At 48.5% G+C, this 22,577-nt stretch overlaps 1 protein-coding gene across 2 annotated transcripts; it reads left to right on the forward strand.

Moving 5' to 3' along the window:
• The first annotated feature begins 254 nt into the window (after nucleotides 1-254).
• Nucleotides 255-22,002, forward strand: TNIP2 (TNFAIP3 interacting protein 2). Of its 2 annotated transcripts, none has more exons than XM_079154486.1 (6): nucleotides 255-572; nucleotides 15,575-15,862; nucleotides 17,623-17,712; nucleotides 18,165-18,338; nucleotides 18,563-18,682; nucleotides 21,162-22,002. In XM_079154486.1, the coding sequence occupies exons 1-6, from the start codon at nucleotides 297-299 to the stop codon at nucleotides 21,423-21,425; spliced, it is 1,212 nt and encodes a 403-aa protein (XP_079010612.1). In that variant the 5' UTR covers nucleotides 255-296; the 3' UTR covers nucleotides 21,426-22,002. The 2 variants fall into 2 exon arrangements, with proteins under 2 accessions (XP_079010612.1, XP_079010611.1); XM_079154485.1 differs by having other exon boundaries at nucleotides 258-572; nucleotides 18,165-18,413.
• The last annotated feature ends 575 nt before the right edge of the window (nucleotides 22,003-22,577 follow it).

The following is a 22,577-nucleotide window of genomic DNA, read 5'->3' on the forward strand; positions in this document are numbered from 1 at the left end:
ACAGGCCCGACACTCGGGAGGTCGTCTGAGTCCTCCTTGCCATCAGTGGTTACCTCAGAGGCTGCTGAGCCCCGCGACTCTCCAGCCTTCCAAGACGCGGGGGAAACAGGGCTGTTGGGACGAACCCCCACCGCAGGCGCCCAGCCTAGCAGGATCCTGTGGCCCCGGCTGCGGACCAGAGGGACTGGGCGGGCGTGGGCGTGGCCGCCGGCGGGGCAGAGGGCGGGAGAGCTCCGGGAAGGCTGCTCCCGGGTGCGGAAGTGCAGGCGGCCGCCGCCCACCGCTGGCTGGCAGTCATGTCAGGGGACGCGGGGCCGGGTGGACACGAGGGTTCCCCGCTCGTGGCCGCGGCGGTCAGCGGCCTGTACCTGGAGGCCGGTCAGCAGCTGCGGCGCCTGCAGGACCAACTGGCCGCCCGGGACGCCCTCATCGCGCGCCTCCGCGCTCGCCTGGCCGCGCTCGAGGGGGACGCGGCGCCGTCGCTCGTGGACGCGCTGCTGGAGCAGGTGGCGCGCTTCCGGGAGCAGCTGCGGCGGCAGGAGGGCGGCGCCGCCCAGGCCCAGCTGCGCCAGGTGCGGGGCGCGGGCGCTGCGGGGCGGGGTTCGCAGCCGCGCGCGGTCGGGTGCTGCCCCAGGCTCCCGGTGCAGGCGCGGAGAGTCTGAGGACCGAAGGTGGGGCGCGTGCAGTGCGGGCTTCTTGGGGCTTTCTGAGCAGTGTGCGTGAGTGACGTTCCTGGGGGTTGTAGGTTTCCAGTGAGGGCAGGCCTTGGGTGCTGGCCTGTTGCGTTCTGGGGTCCCTTCCAGCCCTGCCCAGTAAAGAGCTTTCCTTGGTGACACTTCAGCTTTATTCTGGGAGTAACCTCAAGGGAGGCGCCTGCCAGTGTCCCAGGACGGGTGTGAATCCTTTCTGCTTCTCCTCCTTGATGCTATTTTACGAGATGTCATAAGTACCCCACACACTGGGCAAACCAGAGTAATACTTTCTATAACTTGTTTATAAGCCCCCACATATTGGGCAAACTCTGACATCTGTTATTTCATTGGTCCATGGCTGTTATCCTGTTTTTTCCAGGAAAGAAGTTAGTCCTGTAAAGGGAGTGGCCCTCAAAGGATAGCTTTTGTTTCTAGCATTGGCCCCATAACGGGATTTTAGAGGAAAAAAGAAACATGCCTCTTTTCTGATTATAAAAATAATGTCGAATATCTGAAAAATAAAGGAAAGAAGAATAATCCCATAACCCCACATCAGAGAGGTAACTGGTTCCAGCTTCTAGCCGGCCTCCTTCCTGTTTTTTCCAGGTATAGGGCACATACATGGTTGAGTTCATGTTCCCTATACAATTTTACTAAGGTTGTCAACATTTCCCCATCTATATAACTTAAAATAACCTCAGCAGCCAGACGTCTCCTCAATTCCAGCTCCTTTCCTCTTTCCAGAAGGTGGGTTGTAACTCATCAGAGTAGAAAGGAAATTTAAAAGTCACCTGATCTCTGCCACTGATATTAGTGCAGTGGTCATTAAAAGCCACCAATGAGTACAGAGTGGGGTCCCTAAGGACCACTTTATCACCAGAATTTTTGGGGGAGCAGTTAGTGGATATGGGCACCTTACAAGCGGAGCAGAATTGAACTTCAGTCTGGAGGCCTTGGGTGCTCAACCTGTGTCCACAGCTTCTCACCAGGGGAAAGCCGCACAGGGCAAGGTCTGTGGTCTCAGTATTACTGATTCTTCCTCCCCCAGGATATTCGTTTTTTGGGGGAATTTTTACTTAATATTTTGTAATTTTATTTAGTTGATTTTGTTTAAATTATTGTGATAATTTTAAATATTACATTTTTTCATCTGTCAAAGTGACCAAACATGTATCATAAGTTAACCTGCTGAGCAAACTGATTCTGAGAGGCCCTATTTGTTTCAGTTCACTGTCATCTTTTTCTGTACTGCAGCTCCTTATTGTTACAGAGTGCACGAGAATTCCAAACCACCATGCATATGGAGCCAAACTGAAAGGGGAAAAAGGTCCTTTAATGAGCACGCCAGGCAAGTGGTGTCTGTGAGCAGCCTCGTGCCTCAGAGAACTCCAGCACCTCCCAGAGTTTATAAAGGCAAAACCACAAGAACAGTTGAGGCATGTGTAGGTCAGAAAGACCCTGTTGAGACAGATATTTTGGGTACATGAGAGAAGGGTTTTGATTATACATTTTAGAGTCATTTTGTTACACATTGGGGCCATTGTCAGGGATGTGGCCATAGTCAGGGATGTGGCCATAGTCAGGGATGCAGGAAGGACCAGCTGTCAGGAGGCTGAAAGGAAACATTATAAGCAAGCATACAGTGGAGTCAGGTCAGAATAAAATGGCATTACTTTGGTTCTTTTCCATTTCACTTAGGCTAGGTGGTTTGCAAAGGTAAATGCTGGCTTAGGCCAATGTAGTACATTCTTATGATGATAAATATATATCTCAGCACAATTTTAGCAAACATCAAATGAATTGTGGTTGCCAAATCAATACAAACATGGCTGGCTGCAGTGGTGCATGCCTGCCCAGCAACTTGGGAGGCTGAGGCAGGAGAATCTCAAGTTCAAGACCAGCCTCAGCAACTTAGTGAGGTCCTAAGCAACTCAGTGAGATCCTGTCTCAAACTAAGAAAATAAAAAGGGCTAGAGATGTGGCTCAGAGGTAAAATGCCAATGGGTTCAATACCCAGTACCAAAATGAAAACAAACAACCCCCCCCAAAAATGGAAATACAATGATCAATCTTTTTTTTTTTTTTTACTGTCTCAAGTTTTCTCCCCTCCTCTCTCTATACTCATTGTCTTTAGATGCTATCAGTGAATATAACCTTGTTACATTTGAAACCATTTGTCAAAAATTTTAACTGTAGCAAAAGGAAAGTAACTGAAGCTGACTTTAATGTTAAATGTTAATAGAAATGAATAAATGTGAAAACAAATGAGTAACTATACTTACCTTTCCTTAAAGAAATGGTTCGTTTAAATGTTATATTTCCATATGCTGTAACTCTGTGATTGTGGACAACTGATTAAGAGAATTCTGTACAAATGTAGGTTATTTCCAAGGGGCAGAGAAAAGTTGTTTCATACTTATTACTCCCCAGAAAGAAATGTAAATGGAAGGCAAAAAAGATAAGGCAGGGACAAGAGACTTCAGGTGGCCAGATCTGTATGTCATTAAGAACACCAAGCAGCATAGGGCTTCCGTGCTACTTAAACAGCTGCCTTGGGTCTTTGTGATCCAGAACATATCCTAGGGAGGTCAAGGTCAGCATAATGAAGTGAACCCTCCTAAGGACGTCACTTGTGATAGTATGGCAGATCTCTTCATTTGCTGGCATCAAACTGCCACTGTGTGCATTTGTAGTAACTGAGAGGCAAACCATGAGAAGGGAGCTTCTTTCCCGTGAACTCTTGAATTCTTCACTTGGTCCAAGTCTTGGTTTACCTGGACCCCATCCTGGTCCTTTGAATAAGGCAGAAAACTTGTCAAAGAATCTAGGTATGGGGCTGGGCTGTAGCTGAGTGGTAGAGGGCTTGCCTCACATGTGAGACACTGGGTTCCATCCTCAGCACCACATAAATAAATAAAGATATTTTGCTCATGTACAACTAAAAACAAATTTTAAAAAATCCAGATGTGGTCCAGAATGTAATCTGTCTGTGCAGTGGTGGAGCTGAACCTTGAACGGCTCGATGTATCAGCGGGATGTGTTCAGCCATGTGCAGCCTTCCCATTCTGTGCTTCAGGGGTCCCACAATAGACCCTGCGATAGCTGGGAACATTAAGAATCAGCTGTGGGACTGGGGTCCTGGCTCAGTGTAGAGCACTTGCCTGGCATGTGTGAGGCACTGGGTTCAATTCCCAGAACCACATAAAAAAAACTGAATAAACTTAAAACAATATCAGTTCTGAAGGACCAGGTTCTTGATGCCTTTTGTGCTGATCTTAAACTGAAGATGAACAGTGCAGATGGAGGAGCTATGAAGAGGGCCAGGGGAGAGCTGTTGCTGCAGGTGCGCCTCCAGGCTGCGGAGCCCTGAGTGGCCGTCATCATCCTCAGGGAACACGTGCTCCAGTGGTGTTTCTGCGGTCTTAACCATCTGGTGCGCTTTCTTTTTCTTTTTTTTTTTTTTTAAATTTATTTTTATTGTAAACAAATGGGGTACATGTTGTTTCTGTTTGTACGTGGAGTAACACATACCATTTGCATAATCATACATTTACATAGGGTAATGATGTTTGATTCATTCCATTATTTTTTCCTCCCCCCCACCCCTCCCACCTCTCTTTTCCCTCTATACAATCCCTCCTTCCTCCATTCTTGTCCCACTCCCACCCCCCATTAAGTGTCATCATCCACTTATCAGTGAGATCATTCCTCTTTTGGATTTTTGAGATTGGCTTATCTCACTTAACATGATATTCTCCAATTTCATCCATTTGCCTACAAATGCCATAATTTTATTATTCTTTATAGCTGAGTAATATTCCATTGTGTATATACACCACAGTTTCTTTATCCATTCATCAATTGAAGGGCATCTAGGTTGGTTCCACATTCTGGCTATTGTGAATTGAGCCGCTATGAACATTGATGTGGCTGTATCTCTGTAGTGTGCTGATTTTAAGTCCTTTGGGTATAGGCCGAGGAGTGGGATAGCTGGGTCAAATGGTGGGTCCATTCCAAGTTTTCTAAGGAATCTCCACACTGCTTTCCAGAGTGGCTGCACTAATTTGCAGTCCCACCAGCAATGTATGAGTGTACCTTTTTCCCCACATCCTCGCCAACACCTATTGTTGCTTGTGTTCTTGATAATCACCATTCTAATTGGGGTGAGATGGAATCTTAGTGTAGTTTTGATTTGCATTTCTCTTATTACTAAAGATGGTGAACATTTTTTCATATATCTGTTGATTGCTTATTCATCTTCTTCTGTGAAGTGTCTGTTCATTTCCTTAGCCCATTTGTTGATTGGGTTATTTGTATTCTTAGTGTAGATTTTTTTGAGTTCTTTATATATTCTGGAAATTAGTGCTCTATCTGAAGTATGAGAGGCAAAGATATTCTTCCACTCTGTAGGCTCTCTCTTCGCATTGCTGATAGTTTCCTTTGCTGAGAGAAAGCTATTTAGTTTGAATCTATTCCAGTTATTGATTCTTGCTTTTATTTCTTGTGCTACGGGAGTCCTGTTAAGGAAGTCTGATCCTAAGCCAACAAGGTGAAGATTTGGACCTACTTTTTCTTCTATAAGATGCAGGGTCTCTGGTCTGATTTCAAGGTCCTTGATCCATTGTGAGTTGAGTTTTGTGCAGGGTGAGAGATAGGGGTTTAGTTTCATTCTGTTGCATATGGATTTCCAGTTTTCCCAGCACCATTTGTTGAAGAGGCTATCATTTCTCCATTGCATATTTTTGGCACCTTTGTCTAGTATTAGAAAATTGTTTTTTTGAGGCTATTGCAAATGGAGTTGTTTTCCTCATTTCCCTTTCACCTGTATCATCGCTTGCATATAAAAATGATGTAGATTTATGCGTGTTGATTTTATTGCCTGCTATTTTGCTGAATTCATTGATGAGGTCTAGAGTTTTTTGGAGGATTTTTTTGGATCCTCTAAATATAGAATCATGTCATCAGCAAATAGTGACAGCTTAAGTTCCTCTTTTCATATTCGTATCCCTTTAATTTCTTTAGTCTCCCTAATTGCTGTGGCTAGAGTTTCGAGGACAATGTTGAATAGAAGTGGTAAAAGAGGACATCCCTGTCTTGTTCCAGTTTTTAAAGGGAATGGTTTCAGTTTTTCTCCATTAAGAATGATATTGGCCATGGGCTTAGGATAAATAGCCTTTACAATGTTCAGGTATGTTCCTACTATCCCTATTTTTTCTAGTGTTTTGAGCATGAAGGGGTGTAGTATTTTGTCGAACGCTTTTTCTGTGTCTGAAATAACCATATGATTCTTATCCTTAAGTCTATTGACATGATGGATTACGTTTATTGATTTACGGATGTTAAACCATCCTTGCATTCCAGGAATGAACCCCACTTTTCGTGGTGTTACAATTTTCTTAATGTTTCTTGATATGGTTTGCCAGTATTTTGTTAAGGATCTTTGCATCTATATTCATCAAGGATATTGGTCTAAAATTTTCTTTCCTTGATGTGTCTTTCCTGGTTTGGGTATGAGGGTGATATTAGCTTCATAGAATGAGTTTGGTAGGGTACCCTCCTTTTCTATTTCCTGGAATACTTTGAGAAGTATTGGAATGAGTTCTTCTTTGAAGGTCTTGTAGAACTCAGCTGAGAATCTGTCTGGTCCTCGGCTTTTCTTGGATGGTAGGTTTTTAATGGCTTCTTCTATTTCATTGTTTGATATTGATCTGTTTAAATTGTGTATGTCCTCCTGGTTCAGTTTGGAAGGAACATATGTCTCTAGAAATTTGTCAATGTCTTCAGTAGTTTCTATTTTGTTGGAATACAGATTTTCAAAGTAGCTTCTAATTATGTTATGTATTTCAGTGGTGTCTGTCGTGATATTTCTTTTTCATCATGAATTTTAGTAATTTGAGTTTTCTCTCTCCTTCTCTTTGTTAGTGTGGCTAAGGGTTTGTCAATTTTGTTTACTTTTTCAAAGAACCAATTTTTTGTTTTGTCAATTTTTTGAATTGTTTCTTTTGTGTCAATTTCATTGATTTCAGCTCTGATTTTTATTACTTCCTGTCTTCTACTACTTTTGCTGTTATTCTGTTCTTCTTTTTCTAGGGCTTTGAGCTGTAATGTTAGGTCATTTAGTTGTTGACTTTTCATTCTTTTCTGGAATGCGCTCCATGCAATGAATTTTCCTCTTAGTACTGCTTTCATAGTGTCTCAGAGATTTTGATATGTTGTATGGTCATTCTCATTGACCTCTAAGAATTTTTTTATCTCCTCCCTGATGTTTCCTGTTATCCATGTTTCATTCAATAGCATATTATTTAGTTTTAGTCTCCAGGTGTTGGAGTAATTTCTGTTTTTTTTAATTTTGTCATTGATTTCTACTCTCAGTCCATTATGATCTGATAGAACACAAGGCAGTATCTCTACTTTTTTGCATTTCCTAAGGGCTGCTTTGTGGCATAACATATGGTCTATTTTCAAGAAGGTTCCATGTGCTGCTGAGAAGAAAGTGAATCCGCTCGTTGATGGATGGAATATTCTATATATGTCTATTAAGTCTAGGTTATTGATAGTGTTATTGAGTTCTGTGGTTTCTTTGGTTGGTTTTTGTTTGGAAGATCTATCTAGTGGTGACAGCGGTGTGTTAAAGTCACCCAGAATTATTGTGTTGTGGTCTATGTGATTCTTGAAATTGAGAAGGATTTGTTTGATGTACAGAGATGCACCATTGTTTGGGGCATAAATATTTACTATCGTTAATGTCTTCCTGATTTATGGTTCCCTTAAGCAGTATGAAGTGTCCTTTATCCCTTCTGACTAACCTTGGCTTGAAGTCCACTTTATCTGATATAAGGATGGAAACCACTGCTTTTTTACTGAGTCCATGTGCATGGTAGGTTTTTCCCATCCTTTCACCTTTAGTCTGTGGATGTCTTTTTCTATGAGATGAGTCTCTTGCAGGCAGCATATTGTTGGGTCTTTCTTTTTCATCCATTCTGCCAGTCTGTGTCTTTTGATTGATGAGTTTAGGCCATTAACGTTCAGGGTTATTATTGAGAAATGATTTGTATTCCCCGTCATTTGGACTTATTTTTGGTTTTTAAGTTGGCTTGGTTTCTCCTTTGAGTGGTTTTTCTCTAAGGTAGTTCCTCCCTTTGCTGACCTCCATTGTTGTTTTTCATTTCCTCTTCATGGAATATTTTGTTGAGAACGTTCTGTAGTGCAGGCTTTCTATTTGTAAATTCTTTTAACTTTTGTTTATCATGGAAGGATTTTATTTCATCTTCAAATCTGAAGGTTAGTTTTGCTGGGTATAGGATTCTTGGTTGGCAACCATGTTCTTTGAGAGCTTGAAATATGTTGTTCCAGGCCCTTCTAGCTTTTAGAGTCTGGGCTGAGAAGTCTGCTGCTAACTGTATTGGTCTCCCCTATATATAATCTGATGCTTTTCTCTCGCAGCCTTCAAAATCCTATCTTTATTTTGAATGTAAGGCATTTTCATTATCATGTGCCTTGGTGTGGATCTGTTGTGATTTTGTGTATTTGGTGTTCTGTAAGCTTCTTGTATTTGATTTTCCATTTCATTCTTCAGGTTTGGGAAATTTTCTGATATTATTTCATTGAATAAGTTATTCATTCCTTTGGTTTATATCTGTGTGCCTTCCTCAATCCCGATAATTCTTAAATTTGGTCTTTTCATGATGTCCCATAGTTCTTGGAGATTCTGTTCATGATTTCTTACCATCTTCTCTGTTTGGGCAACTTTATTTTCAAGATTCAATATTTTGTCTTCATTGTCTGAGGTTCTGTTTCCAAGTGGTCTAATCTTTTGTTGATGCTTTCCATTGAGTTTTTTATTTGGTTTATTGTTTCCTTCATTTCAAGGATTTCCTTTTGGTTTTTTTTGAGAATCTATCTGTTTGTTGAAATGATCTTTTGCTTCCTGCAGTTTCTCTGTCAGCTTATTGGTATTATCATTCATTGCCTGCATTTGCTCTCTTATCTCATCCTTTGCTTCATGAATCATCTTAATCATGTATAATCTGAAGTCCTTTTCTGACATTTCTTCTAACATACTGTCATGGGATTCTACTAATATAGAATCTAGATTTGTGTGGATCATTTTCTTCCCTTGTTTTTTCATGTTGTTCATGTATCTTCCCCTCTAGCAGTGCAGATCTGGGGTATTGCAGATTTCCCCCTATAGGCTTATAGTGGCCCTATAGGTTTCCAAAACCCTTTCTTTAAGGGGAGATCAATATTAGCAGTGCCCAATTCAGACACTATGCAATCCTAGACCAAATAGCCCCTATGAGGACAATAACAAAATTGTCATAATAAACAAAATGAGTTAAAATATTATTTTCAATAAAACAAACAGATTTGCAATAAGGTCTGCAATTTCTAGTAGAGGACCACGAGAATGCAGAGGGATGTAGAATGTGGCTGTTAATGGGATAAGAAAAGAATATACAGAAGTTCTAGATAATAGAAAGGGTGAGAGTGTAATCAAAAGAAATTGGATGTTAGCATGCAAAAAAGGGAGAAAGAGACTCTGAGGGAACAGGTAAACAAGAGGAAAAGAGAGCAAGAAAAGTAAAGAAATAAAAACTTAAATTTTTCTATAAGGAGAAAAAGAAAATCTACACTCTAACAGTCATATAGTAATGAAACCTCCCAGTGTTCAGTAGCCTGATCATTTGAGGTACCTGACAATGAGCTTCCAGACTCCAGCAGGTGTCTCAGGATGGGATTTGCCCCACCTAACGATCGGAGGTATGGCTTCCAGGATTATCCAAGATGGTCGCTCTGGCTTCCAAATGTGTTGGCAAATGGGGAGCTGCAGCTCAGGATGTGGATGTGGTCAGCTGGACGTCCTGGAGGGGGGATGCGGTTGGTCAGGCAGGGGTGGGTCCTGGAGGTCCGGTGTGTTTGGTGTGCTTGTGGGATCCTGGAGGCCAGGTACAATCAGTCGGTCTGGGGGTCCTGGCGGCAGGGAGCAGTCAGTCGATGTGAGGGCCCCAGAGGCAGGGAGTGATCGGTCAGGCTGAGGGATCCTGGAGATTGTGCTCAAGTCAGTCCGGCCAGGGGTCCTACGGGGCCTGGCTTTTGTCTTAAAATGGCGGTAGCCACATGTAATCAAACCTGTAGGTACTGTGACAGTGAACTTCCAGGCAGCAGCAGGCAGCTGGCGCTCCACTGGCTGGCTGTGGTCAGTTTGCTGTTGGACGATCAGGAGGTGAACCTTGGGCAGTGGGTTATGGGTAGGTGAAAGGCAGGTGATGGACTGCAAGAGGCAGGCAAATGGCAGATGATAGGCACCTGACGGTGAGCAGTCTACACTCAAAAAGATGTTGATATGCTGGCAGACTACAGGTGATCGCAGTGGACAAATGGGGTAAATAGCAGCGGATCGATAAGTAGCAAAAACTACCTCACCAAGAAACAGATATCCTCTGCTTTTAACCAGAGTTACGGAGCTACAAGGAACATAGCCTCCCTCTGGTCCGCCATCTCGGATCCAGTCCCCTTTTCATTCCCTGTCTGGCCACGCTCTGTGTGGACAGAAACATTATCCTTTGCAACAGGCTAGGCTAGCTTCTACCCTTCTGTCTGCCTGGCTCCCCCACTGAGCTCTCCAGGAAGGAGTACTACTGTACCTGCTTCCAAGGGCCTGTCCTGATTGCTGTGTGTGCAGTAGGCTGCAGGGAGCTGGTTCTTCTCGTAGACCCTGTTCCCTCATGGCTTCCCTCGCTCCTGTCATAGGGACAGCCAAATCTGGAGTACAGCACCCAAGGGCTGCCCAGAAAGGAGGATGGGATAATACTGGATTGAACTGTGTCTCCTCAAGATTCATGTCCACCTGGAACCTGTGATGGTTGACCTTATTTGGAAATAGGGCATTGCAGATGTAATAAGCTAAAATGAGTGTGTGTCCTAATCCAGTGATTGATGTCCTTCTGAGTGGGCATGTGAAGGTATGTTGGAGGTCATGTGAAGACAGGCAGAGATTGGAGTGTTGTGTGTACAAGGTAAGGAATGCTCACAGTCACTGGGAGCTGAGAAGGAAGACTTCCTCCAGAGCTGGGGGAGGGAACGTGGCCCTATCCACATCCAGATCTCGGGCTTCTGGCTTACAAGCTGTGAGAGAATACACTTCTGTTGTTATATCACCCAGTTTGTGATACTTTGTTATAGGGCCCTGAGAGACTGATCTAGGATGAAGGCCAGGAGGCTAAGCATCCTGTGTGAGGCCGCTCCACAGGACTCACACCTAGCTTGAGCACAGAGCTGTAGGGCAGTGGGCCCCAGACACCAGGCTGTCCCCAGCCTGTGTGTAAGGCTGCAGCTCTGACACAGGCTGTACCCCTTGGCCATAGTGGTCAAGGCCACTGTTGTGCCCCAAGAACTGTAAGTCTTGGCCAGGAGAGCCAGCATGAATCTCTCCAGCTTCAGAGCCAGCAAGCACTGACAACAGGCTCAGGGTTCTGGGCTCAGTGCTGCAGGAAGGGAAGTGCTGAGAGAAGCTGATGGAGCAGGCTGCCTCTGCCTCCATAGCTGTGCGAAGAAGCCAGCCAGCAAGTCTCGTGTGGTGCAGTTGTTTCAAAAAGGATGTTTGAAAGCTGATTTTTATATTTTTGTTGGTACCAGAGAGCAACCCCAGGGCTTTGTATGTGCTAAGTGGAGACAGGGTCACTGAGCTCACCTCAGTCCCTGCAAGCTGATTTTTACAAGGAAAAAGAAAATAAAAAGGCTGGCAGGTTCTTCAGATTCACCTACCACTTCCCGTGGTCAGCCACGTGTCTGTGGCTTCATCTGTGTTGTGAGCCACGTGGGAGTTCAGGTCCTTCTCTGTCTTTGTGTGGCCCAGTCTCAGTCCACATATTTACTGGGCAACTGTGAGGAGCAGGGCCCAGTGCCAAGGACTGGGACAAGGAGCAAGAGGGAGCCGTGGAGATGGTTGTTTCTCTCAATGTCTCCACTTGGCCACTGCAGGAAGGAGGCTTAGAGATCAGGTTTTGTTCAAAGTCCTCTGGTGCTGAAGAGGGCCTAAGGACACTGCAGTGGAGGGAGGCATGGAGGCTGGGTGGCTGGTCTCACCTAGCACACCGGTGGCTGCCTTGAGCCTGGGAACCTCAGTTTGCACGCCTGTGGAATAGGGGAAGAGACAGGTGTGGAGAGCGGGATCCTGTGGTCAGTGAACACCTGGGCTTGGGAAGTAGTGGCTACTCTGGCTATCACAGCCACTGTGACTACAGCAGGACTCTGGATGTCCACTTAACCTATGGTTCCAGGAAAGACAGGACTCCATCCACAGTCACATCGGATGCAGTTGCATATATATATCGATACTTGTTCTTATGCATAGAGATGCTGTATTTTCCCTGAATAAACTTCAGTATCAGAGTGGTGAGGACAGAGTCACTTCTCTGTCATGCTGCTGAAAAAAAGTTCAGCTTTTGATTTCAAACAACTTTTAACATTTGATAAGCAGATGCTTTTGATCAGGTCCGTACGACCGTCTCTGTTTACTCCGCAGATTGTTTCGAGCCACTGATGAGGGGAACTTGGTCTGGCTCAGGTGAGCATGGCAGAAGATGTCACTGCCCTGGCCCTTCACTGCCACCAGCAACAGGCAGGAGGTGAACACCAGAGCTGTGGTGTGGCTGATGGCAGCGAGCCTGGGAAGGGTGGGCCAGGGCCACGGCCAGCAGGGCTCTGCGACACTTCCAAGGAACAGTCGTGGGAGACCTGTCACACTGTGTATGAAGGAAGGGTGTGGGAGAGGCCTGACCAATTCATAATGCCTTCAAAACCAGTCAGCTTTTAAACAAATTCAAGGCCAGGAAACTCCTGTACTTTTGGCATTCGGTTCAGTACCATGGGAATGGCAGCAGTGAGCGCCCGGGACTCAGTATTCTGGTTCCTGTTGGTAGCCTTTGGGCAAGGCCACAGGTGGTTCTCATCTGGGTAAAGGCCCCATCGACTGTGAGTGGCCATGTCCTGGTGGGTGAGCTGGCAGCCTGCAGCCTGTGGGGGGCGCTAGTGGCTGTGGGCAGTCTCAAGAGACACTTGGGGAGCCTGGAGCCCCCTCTCTTCTTCAAAGCACTGAGGCCCAGGCCCCTCCCACCTCCCATCCTGCAAGTGCAACTGGGCTGCTCTGGAGAGCCTGGCCCTCCACGCAGAAAGGCCTGCCTCTGCCCAGCTGAGCTGTCAGGGTCAGAAAGCTGAACATGGTGGCCTGGGGAGAACAGATCTCGTCTGTGGGGAGGGAGGCACCCCTGGGACTTCTGCCATCTGTGAAGCCAGGTGGCAGCACAGATGTGATGAGTTGACAGGTGCAGGTGCTGAACATGTTTGGGCAAAAATCCAGTCTACAGGCTGCATACACTGTCACCTGCTGTCCCCAGCTTAGTTTTGCATTCTGATCATTGTAACAATGATTTCTTATTTTCTCTTTCTATTCATCTCTACAACAAAGTCCAGGGCGAGTGGGAAGGAGAAGACTCTTGAAGATACCCAGAGAATTTGGGTATCTGGGTTTTTCAATCCAGAATGTCCTGAGTCACCTGGTTAGAGTATATAAGTGCACTCTGGGCTTACCCCACAGAGCAGGTGGCAGGCATGCCATGGAGTTTGGTGGAGGAGTGCAGGAGACAGGTGGGACCTGGTGTCTGGCCATGCGTCCTGCTCCACGTTACTCCCTTCCCTTTCCTCCTCTCTCCTGCTGCCCCTGCCCTCTCTCCTCCCTGTGTGAGGACTGAACCAGGGGCTGTGCCTTCTAGGCAAGTGCTGCACCCCTTACTTCACGGCCCGCTCTCCAAGTGGCCCTGGCCTGCACCCTCTGGGCCTTCCCCGTGCATCTGCGAGGCTGCAGAGGGCTCTCTGAGCAGCTGCAGGCTGTGCAGGGCAAGGCAGGTTCCTCTGAGCTGCTGTGGGTCGCTGCGTGCCCGAGGAGCGAGGGCACGGCCGTGGTCTGTGGTGCAGGTGTGTGGAGGCACACACGGAGAGGTGGGCACAGACGTGCCCAAGTGATGGACAGCAATTGTCTCTGGAGAGTGAAGTGGCCGGGGAGGGGTTGGGGAGGGAGGGAAATTTGAGGTCTAATTTCCTTTTGTATATTTGAATTACATTTTTATTAAAATAGTTCATATGTTTCTATGATTTAAAGAAGCCAGAGGCTGGATCTTGGCTCAGGGGTGGAGCACTGGGTTCCATCTCCAGCAGCACAAAACAAAGCTGGTCAGCAGACGACGACTCAGTGCTCACTCCCTAATGTGGCCTGGTGTGTTTTTCCTTGTGTTTCCAAGCCCTCTTCACAGGGCGTGGGAGGTGAGGAGGACCCGAAGCAGAGGCTGGATCTTTCTTCTGGGGGATGCTTGGACTTGCCCTGGGAGATCTCTGAAGCAGTCTCTTCATGGGTGGATGGTTGAGCCTTCCTCGCCTCCCTCACCTCTCAGACTGTATGTTGAAAATGGGAAAGCTCAGGGCCGGGGAGGTAGCTCAGCTGGTAGAGTGCTTGCGTTGCAAGCATAAGGTCCTGAGTTCGATCCCCAGCACCACAAAAAAAAAAAAAAAAAGGGAAAGCTTAAGTTTAAGGCCAGGAATTTAAAAACCGTCATTTTGGTCAGGTGCAGTGGCACTTACTGTAGTCCTAGCACTTGGAAGGCTGAGGTGAGAGGATCACTTGAGCCCAGGAGTTCAAGATAAGTCTGGAAAAGATAGAGCAAGCGTGTCTTTAAAAAAAAAAAAAATGCAGCAAGGTGCAGTGGTGCACACCTGTGCCTATAACCCCAGTGACTTGGGAGGCTGAGGCAAGAGGATTGCAAGTTTGAGGCCAGCCTCAACAATTCGGCGAGATCTTGTCTCAAAATAAAAAATAAGGGCTGGACACAGTGGCCCACACCGGTAATCCCAGTAGCTCTGGAGACTGAGGCTGGAGGATCACAAGTTCAAAGCCAGCCTCAGTAACTTAGTCAGGCCCTAAGGAACTTGGGGAGACTCTGTCTCTAAATAAAAATATAAAAAACGGCTGGGATGTGACTCAGTGGTTAAGTGTCCCTGGGTTCAATCCCCAATATCAAAAAAATTAAAAGAACTGGGCATATAGTGGTAAATCCCCCTTCAATTCAATCCCCCATTTAAAAAAATATTGCTGTTTTAAGGACTTTTAAAAAGAGTAATTATGTTTGGGTATATTAGTTCTCTAAAGCTGACATAACAAAGTACCACAAACCTGGGGGTCTTAAAGCAAGGAAAACAATCTTTTTACAGCTCTAGAGGCCAGAAGCCCCAAATCAAGACATCTGCTCTCTCTGAAGACTCTAGGGAAGGTTGTCCCTCCCTCTCCCAGTTTCTAGCAGTAGCTGGCAGTCCTTGGTGTTCCTTGGCCTGGAGTTGCATGACTCCAGCCTTTGTCTTCCTTGGCCTTCTCCTCTGTGCTTAGCCATTAAATATCCCTCTTCTTCCTGATTGACTAATTGATCATGGTTCTAGGGATTGAATCCAGAGGTGCTCTACCACTGAGCCACGTCCCCAGCTTTGATTTTTCACTTTGAGACAGGGTCTTACTAAGTCGCCCAGGCTGGTCTTGAACTTGCTATGCTCCTGCCTCAGCCTCCCAAGCCTCAAGGATTCCCGGCCTACACCACTGTGCCCAGCCATTTTTAGTAATTTGTTGATGCACAACATAAAATGAAGAATTTCCTTGTGAATACAGATGTTTAGATAAAGTTTCAGAACAGCATGTTCATTGCAGATTAAGAAACCTCCCTTCTGAGAGTGTGTCATCTAGTGCTGGGTGATCCTTGTCAGCTTTTGTTCTACTTTATGAACATGTGCTTTTTTTTATTGCTTATTTTAATCAAATAAATCATGCCTTAAAATCTTCCACTTAGGAAATTGAGAGACTTACTGAGCAACTAGAAGAAAAAGAGAGGGAGTTGCAGCAGCTGATGAACCAGCCGCAGCACGCCCGGGAGAAGGAACTCATCCTGCTGCGCAGGAGCGTGCTGGAGAAGGAACAGGCCCGGGCTGCCAGCCATGTACTATGCCACTCCTTGGCCGATGAGACCCACCAGTTACGCAGGACGCTGGCCGCCACTGCCCACATGTGTCAGCATCTGGCCAAGTGTCTGGATGAACGGCACACACAGGGGGATGTGGGGGAGAAGCTCCCCAAGGAGGTGGGCCACAGTGTAACCACGTCGAGATGAAGATGGAGGGGTGGGTAGGGGCATCGTCTACATGCCTCTGGGATCCCTTTGCAGTCACGGAAGTCAGGGGTGCCTGGAGCCCACTTCTGTGCTCAGTATGGAGGACCAGCTGACGGGGCGCTCGCCCATCCAGGAACTTGACAGGATATGTGAGATGCCATGGGAAAGCAGGCTGGTTGCCTGCAAGCAGCCCCAGCACTGCTTGTAGCTGACCCTGAACCTGATGGACAGATGGCCCTGTGGCCACATCTGCCCTGCTAAGGATGGGGAGGAAGTGCTGGGATAGGGGAAGCCTCAAGGAAGCATCGTCATGTGCTTGGCCAGTGGAACAGGCAGAGGTGGTCAATTCTGCTAGGGAGGGCAGTGCCTCCAAATGCCATGTGTGCAGGGCCAGGCAGGAGGCCACTGGAAGCCCACAGGAGCTGGCCTCTGGGCACCCCAACTCTGAGAGGTCTGGCCCAGCCCACCTCACATCATGCAGAGTCAGCTGCTCTCCGTGAGCTGACTTTGGGCACATCCTTGCCCCAGCATGGCCTGCCACAGCTGGGAGACCTGACCATTCTGAGGGACACCCCTCCTACCATTTTACCACGGAGCAGCTGTGTCTCAGCCCCGTATCCCCAGCTGGACACTGTGCACGGTGGAGCTGGTGGCTCTTGCAGGACAAGCCTGCCTATGGCTGTTAGGGTTTGGTGTTCTGTGGTGTCCTGGGACAGGCAGGACACCCAGCTATGGGTAGTGTCACTGTAGCTCCCACTGGGAGAAGCCCAAGCTGAGAACCACCTGTCTCCATAGGTGGATTCAGGAAGAACACAGCTGTTTCAGAAACCAAAGAAAGGCGCCATCTGGAGGAAGCAGGGTGCTCTTGGCCAGCTCTGAGTCACTGAGGCATTTCCTCTCCAGACTTGAAGTGGCCATACACACGACGGTCAGCCTCAGGCAGGCATGGGGCTGATTGTGGGACAGGTGTCTCCTTGGTTTCTAAATAAGTGTCACTTCTCAGCCCTGGACTCAGCTGAGTCGCCAGGACTTCCCAGTGCCAAATGGGTCAGTACATGCACTTCCTGTCATTTGGGGAATTCTGGAAAATAGCATCACTGGTTATCAGTCCCCCACTCTCCAGTGCACAGAATTTCTAGAGTACAAATTAGCTTCATGAGACTTTTTAGTTAGGTCTGCCAGCTGTTGTTAGGGTTTTTTTGGGGGTGTGGCTTCTGTGACTGAATCCCCCTGATCCTGCATGAGGCATTGTTAGGTGCTGTGTCCAGATTAGTCAATGTGGGCAGGAGGGTGTTGTCGGCTCTGAAGGAGGTAAGCTGGATCCATGGCCAGGCCCACCCCTCCTGCTGGGGTTCTCTGGTGTACAGTGGAATTAAGGTTCCTGCCCTCCCTATGATGAGGGCACACCTCAGGCTTTATTACGCTTGGCATTCCAGTTGTTTCAGACTATGGCTTTAGAGTGTTTAGGCATAGAGTATTTATAGTCCAAACAGCTCACTTTGGTAGGTAGGATAGGATAAGGATAATGTCAAGGGTGTCCAAGGCATGGCCCAGCCTGAGGGGGGAGTGGGCTTAGTGGGGGAGCTGGACCACGGCTTCCTGTCAGGGAAGGGGTCACAGGACGCAGAAGTTCCGGTCTGTGGCCTCAGCCTCCGGGTCCAGCTTCCTCCTGGTATGGGACCCGACAGTCGTATGCTGACATGGCTTCCCTCTGTCCTTTCCTCATGCAGCCAGGGCATACGGATAGGGACGCCTCTGGCCGAGCTGCTGTTGAGAAGTTACAGGAAGAAAATCGGTTGTTGAAACAGAAAGTGACTCATGTGAGTGTCTTTAACATTTCACTGTGAAGATCCCTCGCCCTAACAGATGGCAGGTGAGGGTTCTGTCCTTGGCCTCTGCCCAGAAGTTGCTCCTGCCTCCGTCCACTTTGCTGTCCCCAGAAACCTGACCTTGCTGCTGAAGAGGATGTGCAGGACATATCCTATCTGCCATCCACCCACAATTAATTCACCAGTCCATAAAAGAAGCACAAGTCACTGTTGGAAGTCCTGTTTTCAAGGCTGGAAAACTGTACTGTGTCCACTTCCGTTTAAGGTTGTGTCTCAGGATTCTCTGGTGGCAGAGTTCCTCTGCACAAAACGAAGGGAGGCGACTTCCATTTAAAAGAGGAGAACCTCACTCCCAGTTATTGCTAATAAGTCCTCTGTGCTGGCCGCTGGCTGAGTGGCTGCCTCAGCGCTGCGCGGTGAGCTCCTGGCTCTGCCCTCCACAGGTGGAAGACCTCAATGCCAAGTGGCAGCACTATGACGCCAGCAGGGACGAGTACGTGAGGGGACTCCATGTGCAGCTGAGGGGGCTGCAGGCCCCCCAGGAGTCCGAGATGATGAGGAAGGAAATCTCCCGGCTCAACAGGCAGTTGGAGGAGAAGATAAATGACTGTGCAGAAGTGAAGCAGGAGCTGGCAGCTGCCAGGATGGCCCGGGACTCCGCCCTGGAGCGAGTGCAGATGCTGGAGCAGCAGGTGTCTGCCACGGGACATCCCTGTAGGCAGCAGCACGGTCTCAGGACCGACTGGGTCAGGGGCTCAGAGGCACTGGGTGGGCAGTGGGAGAAGCCAGGCAAGGACTGTCTCCTTCCTTGAGCAAAAATGAGTGTCGTGTCTCCTTTCAGCTTCTTGCTTACAAGGATGACTTCACTTCAGAGAGGGCAGATCGGGAACGGGCTCAAAGCAGGATTCAGGAGCTGGAGGAGAAGGTCACCTCCTTGCTGTACCAGGCTTCCCAGAGACAGGTGAGTGCAAGAGCACTTCTCTGCCCCATTAGAGTTCATATTCTTGCTTTTCTTCATGAACTTCAAGCCTCTCTGTCTGCTAAGACCCTGATTTGCTTGAGAAGGGTCGGGCAGAGCTGCCTCATCTGAAACCTGGGGCTCAGTCCTGGCAGCCCTCCTGCCAACTACAGAGCAGCTGGTATGGTGGTTTGTGTTAGCAGAAGTGTCTGCCCCAGGCCTGTCCTGCCTCTCTGTGCATTGCTGTCAGGTGGCCAGAGAGCCTGTCCTGGCCTCAGGCTCTCCATGCATGTCTGTCCTTGCTGTGAGGCAGGGACTGTAGTTAGTGGGTCACACAGGTGCAACATAGGCCCTAAGTGTCCACTAAGGTCCTCCAGCATAGCCACTGGGCCCTTCACCTCCTGCTGGGCTCAGAGCTGTCCCCACAGTGAGGAGCCTGGGAGAAGCCTGGTGCGAGGTATAACCAATGGAGTCTCTCCTGCATGACAGTGGCTCCCATGTGCCTCTTACCTGCTCCCTCCAGAAGCCCAGGAGTGGTGTGTTTCCTAGCCACTCCATATCCAGTACACCTCTTGTCCTGGGCAGCTCTGTGCTGCCCTCAAGAGCTTCCTGTCTTTTACTCTATTCTGTTTTTTTTTTTTTTTTTTGTTCCAGGGATTGAACTCAGTGACACTTGATCACGGAGCCACATCCCCAGCCCTATTTTGTATTTTATTTAGAGACAGGGAGACAGGGTCTCACTGAGTTGCTTATTAGCACCTGACTTTTGCTGAGGCTGGCTTTGAATTCAAGATCCTCCTGGTTCAGCCTCCCTAGCTGCTGGGATTACAGGCGTGTGCCACTGGGCCCGGCAAGAGTGTCCTATCTTGACAGACTGGATAATAGCAATGCCTCCAGAAATCAGTGCACTCCCAACCAGAGCTGGCCTTGGAATTGCCCCTCCTGGAAGAGTGTGAGCAGGAACCTGGGGGCTGTGAGGGCCACCCACAGCACTCTGCTGAGCAACTGCTGCACCTCATTGGTGACCTCTGCTTCCGTTCCCTGCACAAGGGGCTCAGTCAGGGAAGCTACCCTTTTTTTTTTAGTTTTTTCTTTTTTTTTTTTTTTAATTGTAAACAAATGGGATACATGTTGTTTCTCTGTTTGTACATGGAGTAAAGGCGTACCATTTGTGTAATCATAAATTTACATAGGGTAATGTTTGATTCAGCATTTCTTAACCACCTTAGACCAAGAACACAGTAGGGGTCCTGGATTCAGGCACCAGTTCTACTCATGATGATGGGGACCCGTGTTCCCCGGCTAAGTCCATAGGCCAACGGGGTGGTACTCGAAGGCTTCACCAGCACAGCGGGCTCTCCCCAGAGTCCCTGTGCAGCCCCAGCAGCTTCTGGCATGATATGATGCAGCTGGCTGTGGGGGTCCCCACCCTCCAATTCCACTTCTCCTCAAACCTGGTATTGTGGGCCTGGGAATGGGTCCTCTAGCGTGTTCCACGGGCAGGAACAAGAGCATCTTTTGCTGACCTTTGTTTTTGTCTGTGGACTTTCTTGGGATTTGGTCTGTCCGTGGGTTTTCCAGCCTCCCTGAAGGTCTGTGGTTTGGATGAAGGGCTGCTCGTGGTGCCGTCACAGAGATGGTCACAGTTGGCCTGTCAGGCAGCCTCTCAACAAGTGGAGCCAGTCCAGGCCTGCCAGATCTGACTTCTCCGAGGGACTCCAGCTCAGCCCCAAGGCAGGGTTTCTGGTGGGGCTGGTGGTAACTGCACTGAGTGACCCTTTCAGCCACAGCCGACAGCCTCCGCAGCACTGGGAGCCCTGCGGTTCCTCAGCCCCACGTGGCACACCCAGGGGCAGTGTGCTGAAGTGCTGCTGAGGGTGTGGGGGACAAGCCGTAGGCCCACTGAGACATGAAGTGGAGCACCAAGACCTATGGGAATGCAGTATCGAGGGCTCCATGGGCTCTGCCGGCTGCTGAGTTCATGTGGGTATCTGGAACAGGTCAGGCCACACCAGGCTATGCCAAGAAGCTTTGAGGCTGAGCTGAGGACATAACCCTGTGCCCCTGGAGGCCCCCTGGGGCTGAGTGCTCAGCATCCCAGGCCTCCCAAAGGAGGTAGAGAGAGGGATTGGGACTTAGTTGTTGGCTCCCCACCATGAGCTCTGCTATTCCTACTCCATGGTGCTACACGGGGCTTGTTCCCAAGGCTACCTTCTTGGTCCCATCAGGCCTTCCAGTGCAGGGTGGGGAGTGAACCCCCCTCAGGCGGTTCCTTCCTAAGCCTAGGAGGGAGTCTGTGAGGGACCTCTTCTATTATTTGATGAGCACCTTCTTGTCTGGGCTCTGGCTATGGCCAAAAGCAAGGTAAGGCATTTGGGTTTCACTGCAGGATAGATGCAGTATCGCTAGTGGCTGGAGCCGGAGGCCCGGCTTTATGGCTTCCAGCACAGGTCCTGTGAACAGATCTCTGCCTTTTCTGCAGGACTCCCAGGAGCCAGGCCCCTGCCGGATTCATACTAGGAGCAGAACTGCCAAGTACTTAGAGGCCGATGCGCTGGAGCTTGAAGCACCTGGTGGCTGGAGGCCTGGACCTGGGTCCACACAACTGGAGCGCCCTACAGAGGACATGTGCCCCAGCACTCTTCAGAGAGGGCAGGGCGACCTTCAGTGCCCCCGCTGCCTGTGCTGCTTCAGCGATGGGCAGGGTGAAGAATTCCTCAGGCATGTGTCCGAGTGCTGTCAGTGAACCAGGGCTTCATGTGCCCCTGTGGCCTCCGCCCAGCACAGCTGCCCTGGAGGACATGGGGGTGCTTTCAGACATGGCAGGTTGAACTCTACTGAGACATAGGGCATCCAGCATGGGGGAGGAACACTCTTTAAGAGTTCTCTTTGGTCCCCTTTAGGCCACAGCTTAGACTGGGTCCCCTGAGCTGCCAGCAGAGCTGGAGACAGATGGGGTCAGGAGTATCTGGCAGTGGGGGAAGTCTTGCCAAGCTGCCCAGCTTTCTGGTGCAGGAACACCTAGAGGCCAGGTGCCTGGCAGCTTGGGATGCTGCTGCTTACCAGAGCAGGTAGCTGCCTGTGAGAGGCCAGAGTGCTGTCCCCAGGATGGAAGGCTCGTCCTGAACCACAGAACAAGGTGCCCCTCACTGCCCAGCCCTGTGCAGCACATACGTCACCCTAGGGACTCTTCTGAACCAGCGGAGCCGCAGCCCCACACAGAGCACCGCTGCATTGTAGCAACATTTATCATGCATCCAGAAGTTAAAGTACATTTACTTTATGTTCACTTATTTTCATAATAAATGTACTCACTGCTGTGATTGTTCTGGGAATTCGTGTGGAGGTCGGAGCAGGGATGAGCGGTGTTTTCAGTTGCAGGAGTTAGACCAGCTGGCTAGGAGAATCGCTCCTGCTCTTTGCTCCCATGGTGCAGTGGTGAGAGGCTGGCTGGCCTTGCCTGCTGGGCGGAGGCTGCCTTAGCATCTGCAGGAATGGAGGAGTTCCATTTTAGGCTTTTTACTTTTAGAAGCTTCCTAGATCCAGGTACATACCTGAGCTCCTGGTCTTACTCCAGCCTACTTGCAGAAATTCCTAGGGTTTGTGGACAGGTTTGTTTACAAGTGCACCCTGATGGTTTCTTTCTTTCTCTCTCTTTTTTTACCTTTTATTTATTTATTTATTTATTTATTTTTATGTGGTGCTGAGGATTGAACCCAGTGCCTCACGTGTGCTAGGCAAACACTGTTCCACTGAGCTACAACCGCAGCCCGCACTCTGATGTTTGAGGGAAGTGCATCACAGGGAAGATGCCATCGTGTGACAGGAGTAGGCCCTGAGTGTGGAATTCCACAATCTAGGCAGCCACCCTGGGCTCTGCCATTAGCCTACGTAGCCC

Source organism: Sciurus vulgaris (assembly GCF_902686455.1).
Source record: "Sciurus vulgaris genome assembly, chromosome: 9".
Classification (NCBI taxonomy): Eukaryota; Metazoa; Chordata; class Mammalia; order Rodentia; family Sciuridae; genus Sciurus; species Sciurus vulgaris.

Bases quoted from the DNA above. Each gene is read 5' to 3' on its own strand.
- TNIP2 (XM_079154485.1), top strand. From the start codon at position 297: ATGTCAGGGGACGCGGGGCCGGGTGGACACGAGGGTTCCCCGCTCGTG. The intron at 573-15,574 runs GTGCGGGGCGCG...TCTTCCACTTAG, and splicing joins CCCAGGCCCAGCTGCGCCAG to GAAATTGAGAGACTTACTGA. The intron at 18,683-21,161 runs GTGAGTGCAAGA...CCTTTTCTGCAG, and splicing joins ACCAGGCTTCCCAGAGACAG to GACTCCCAGGAGCCAGGCCC.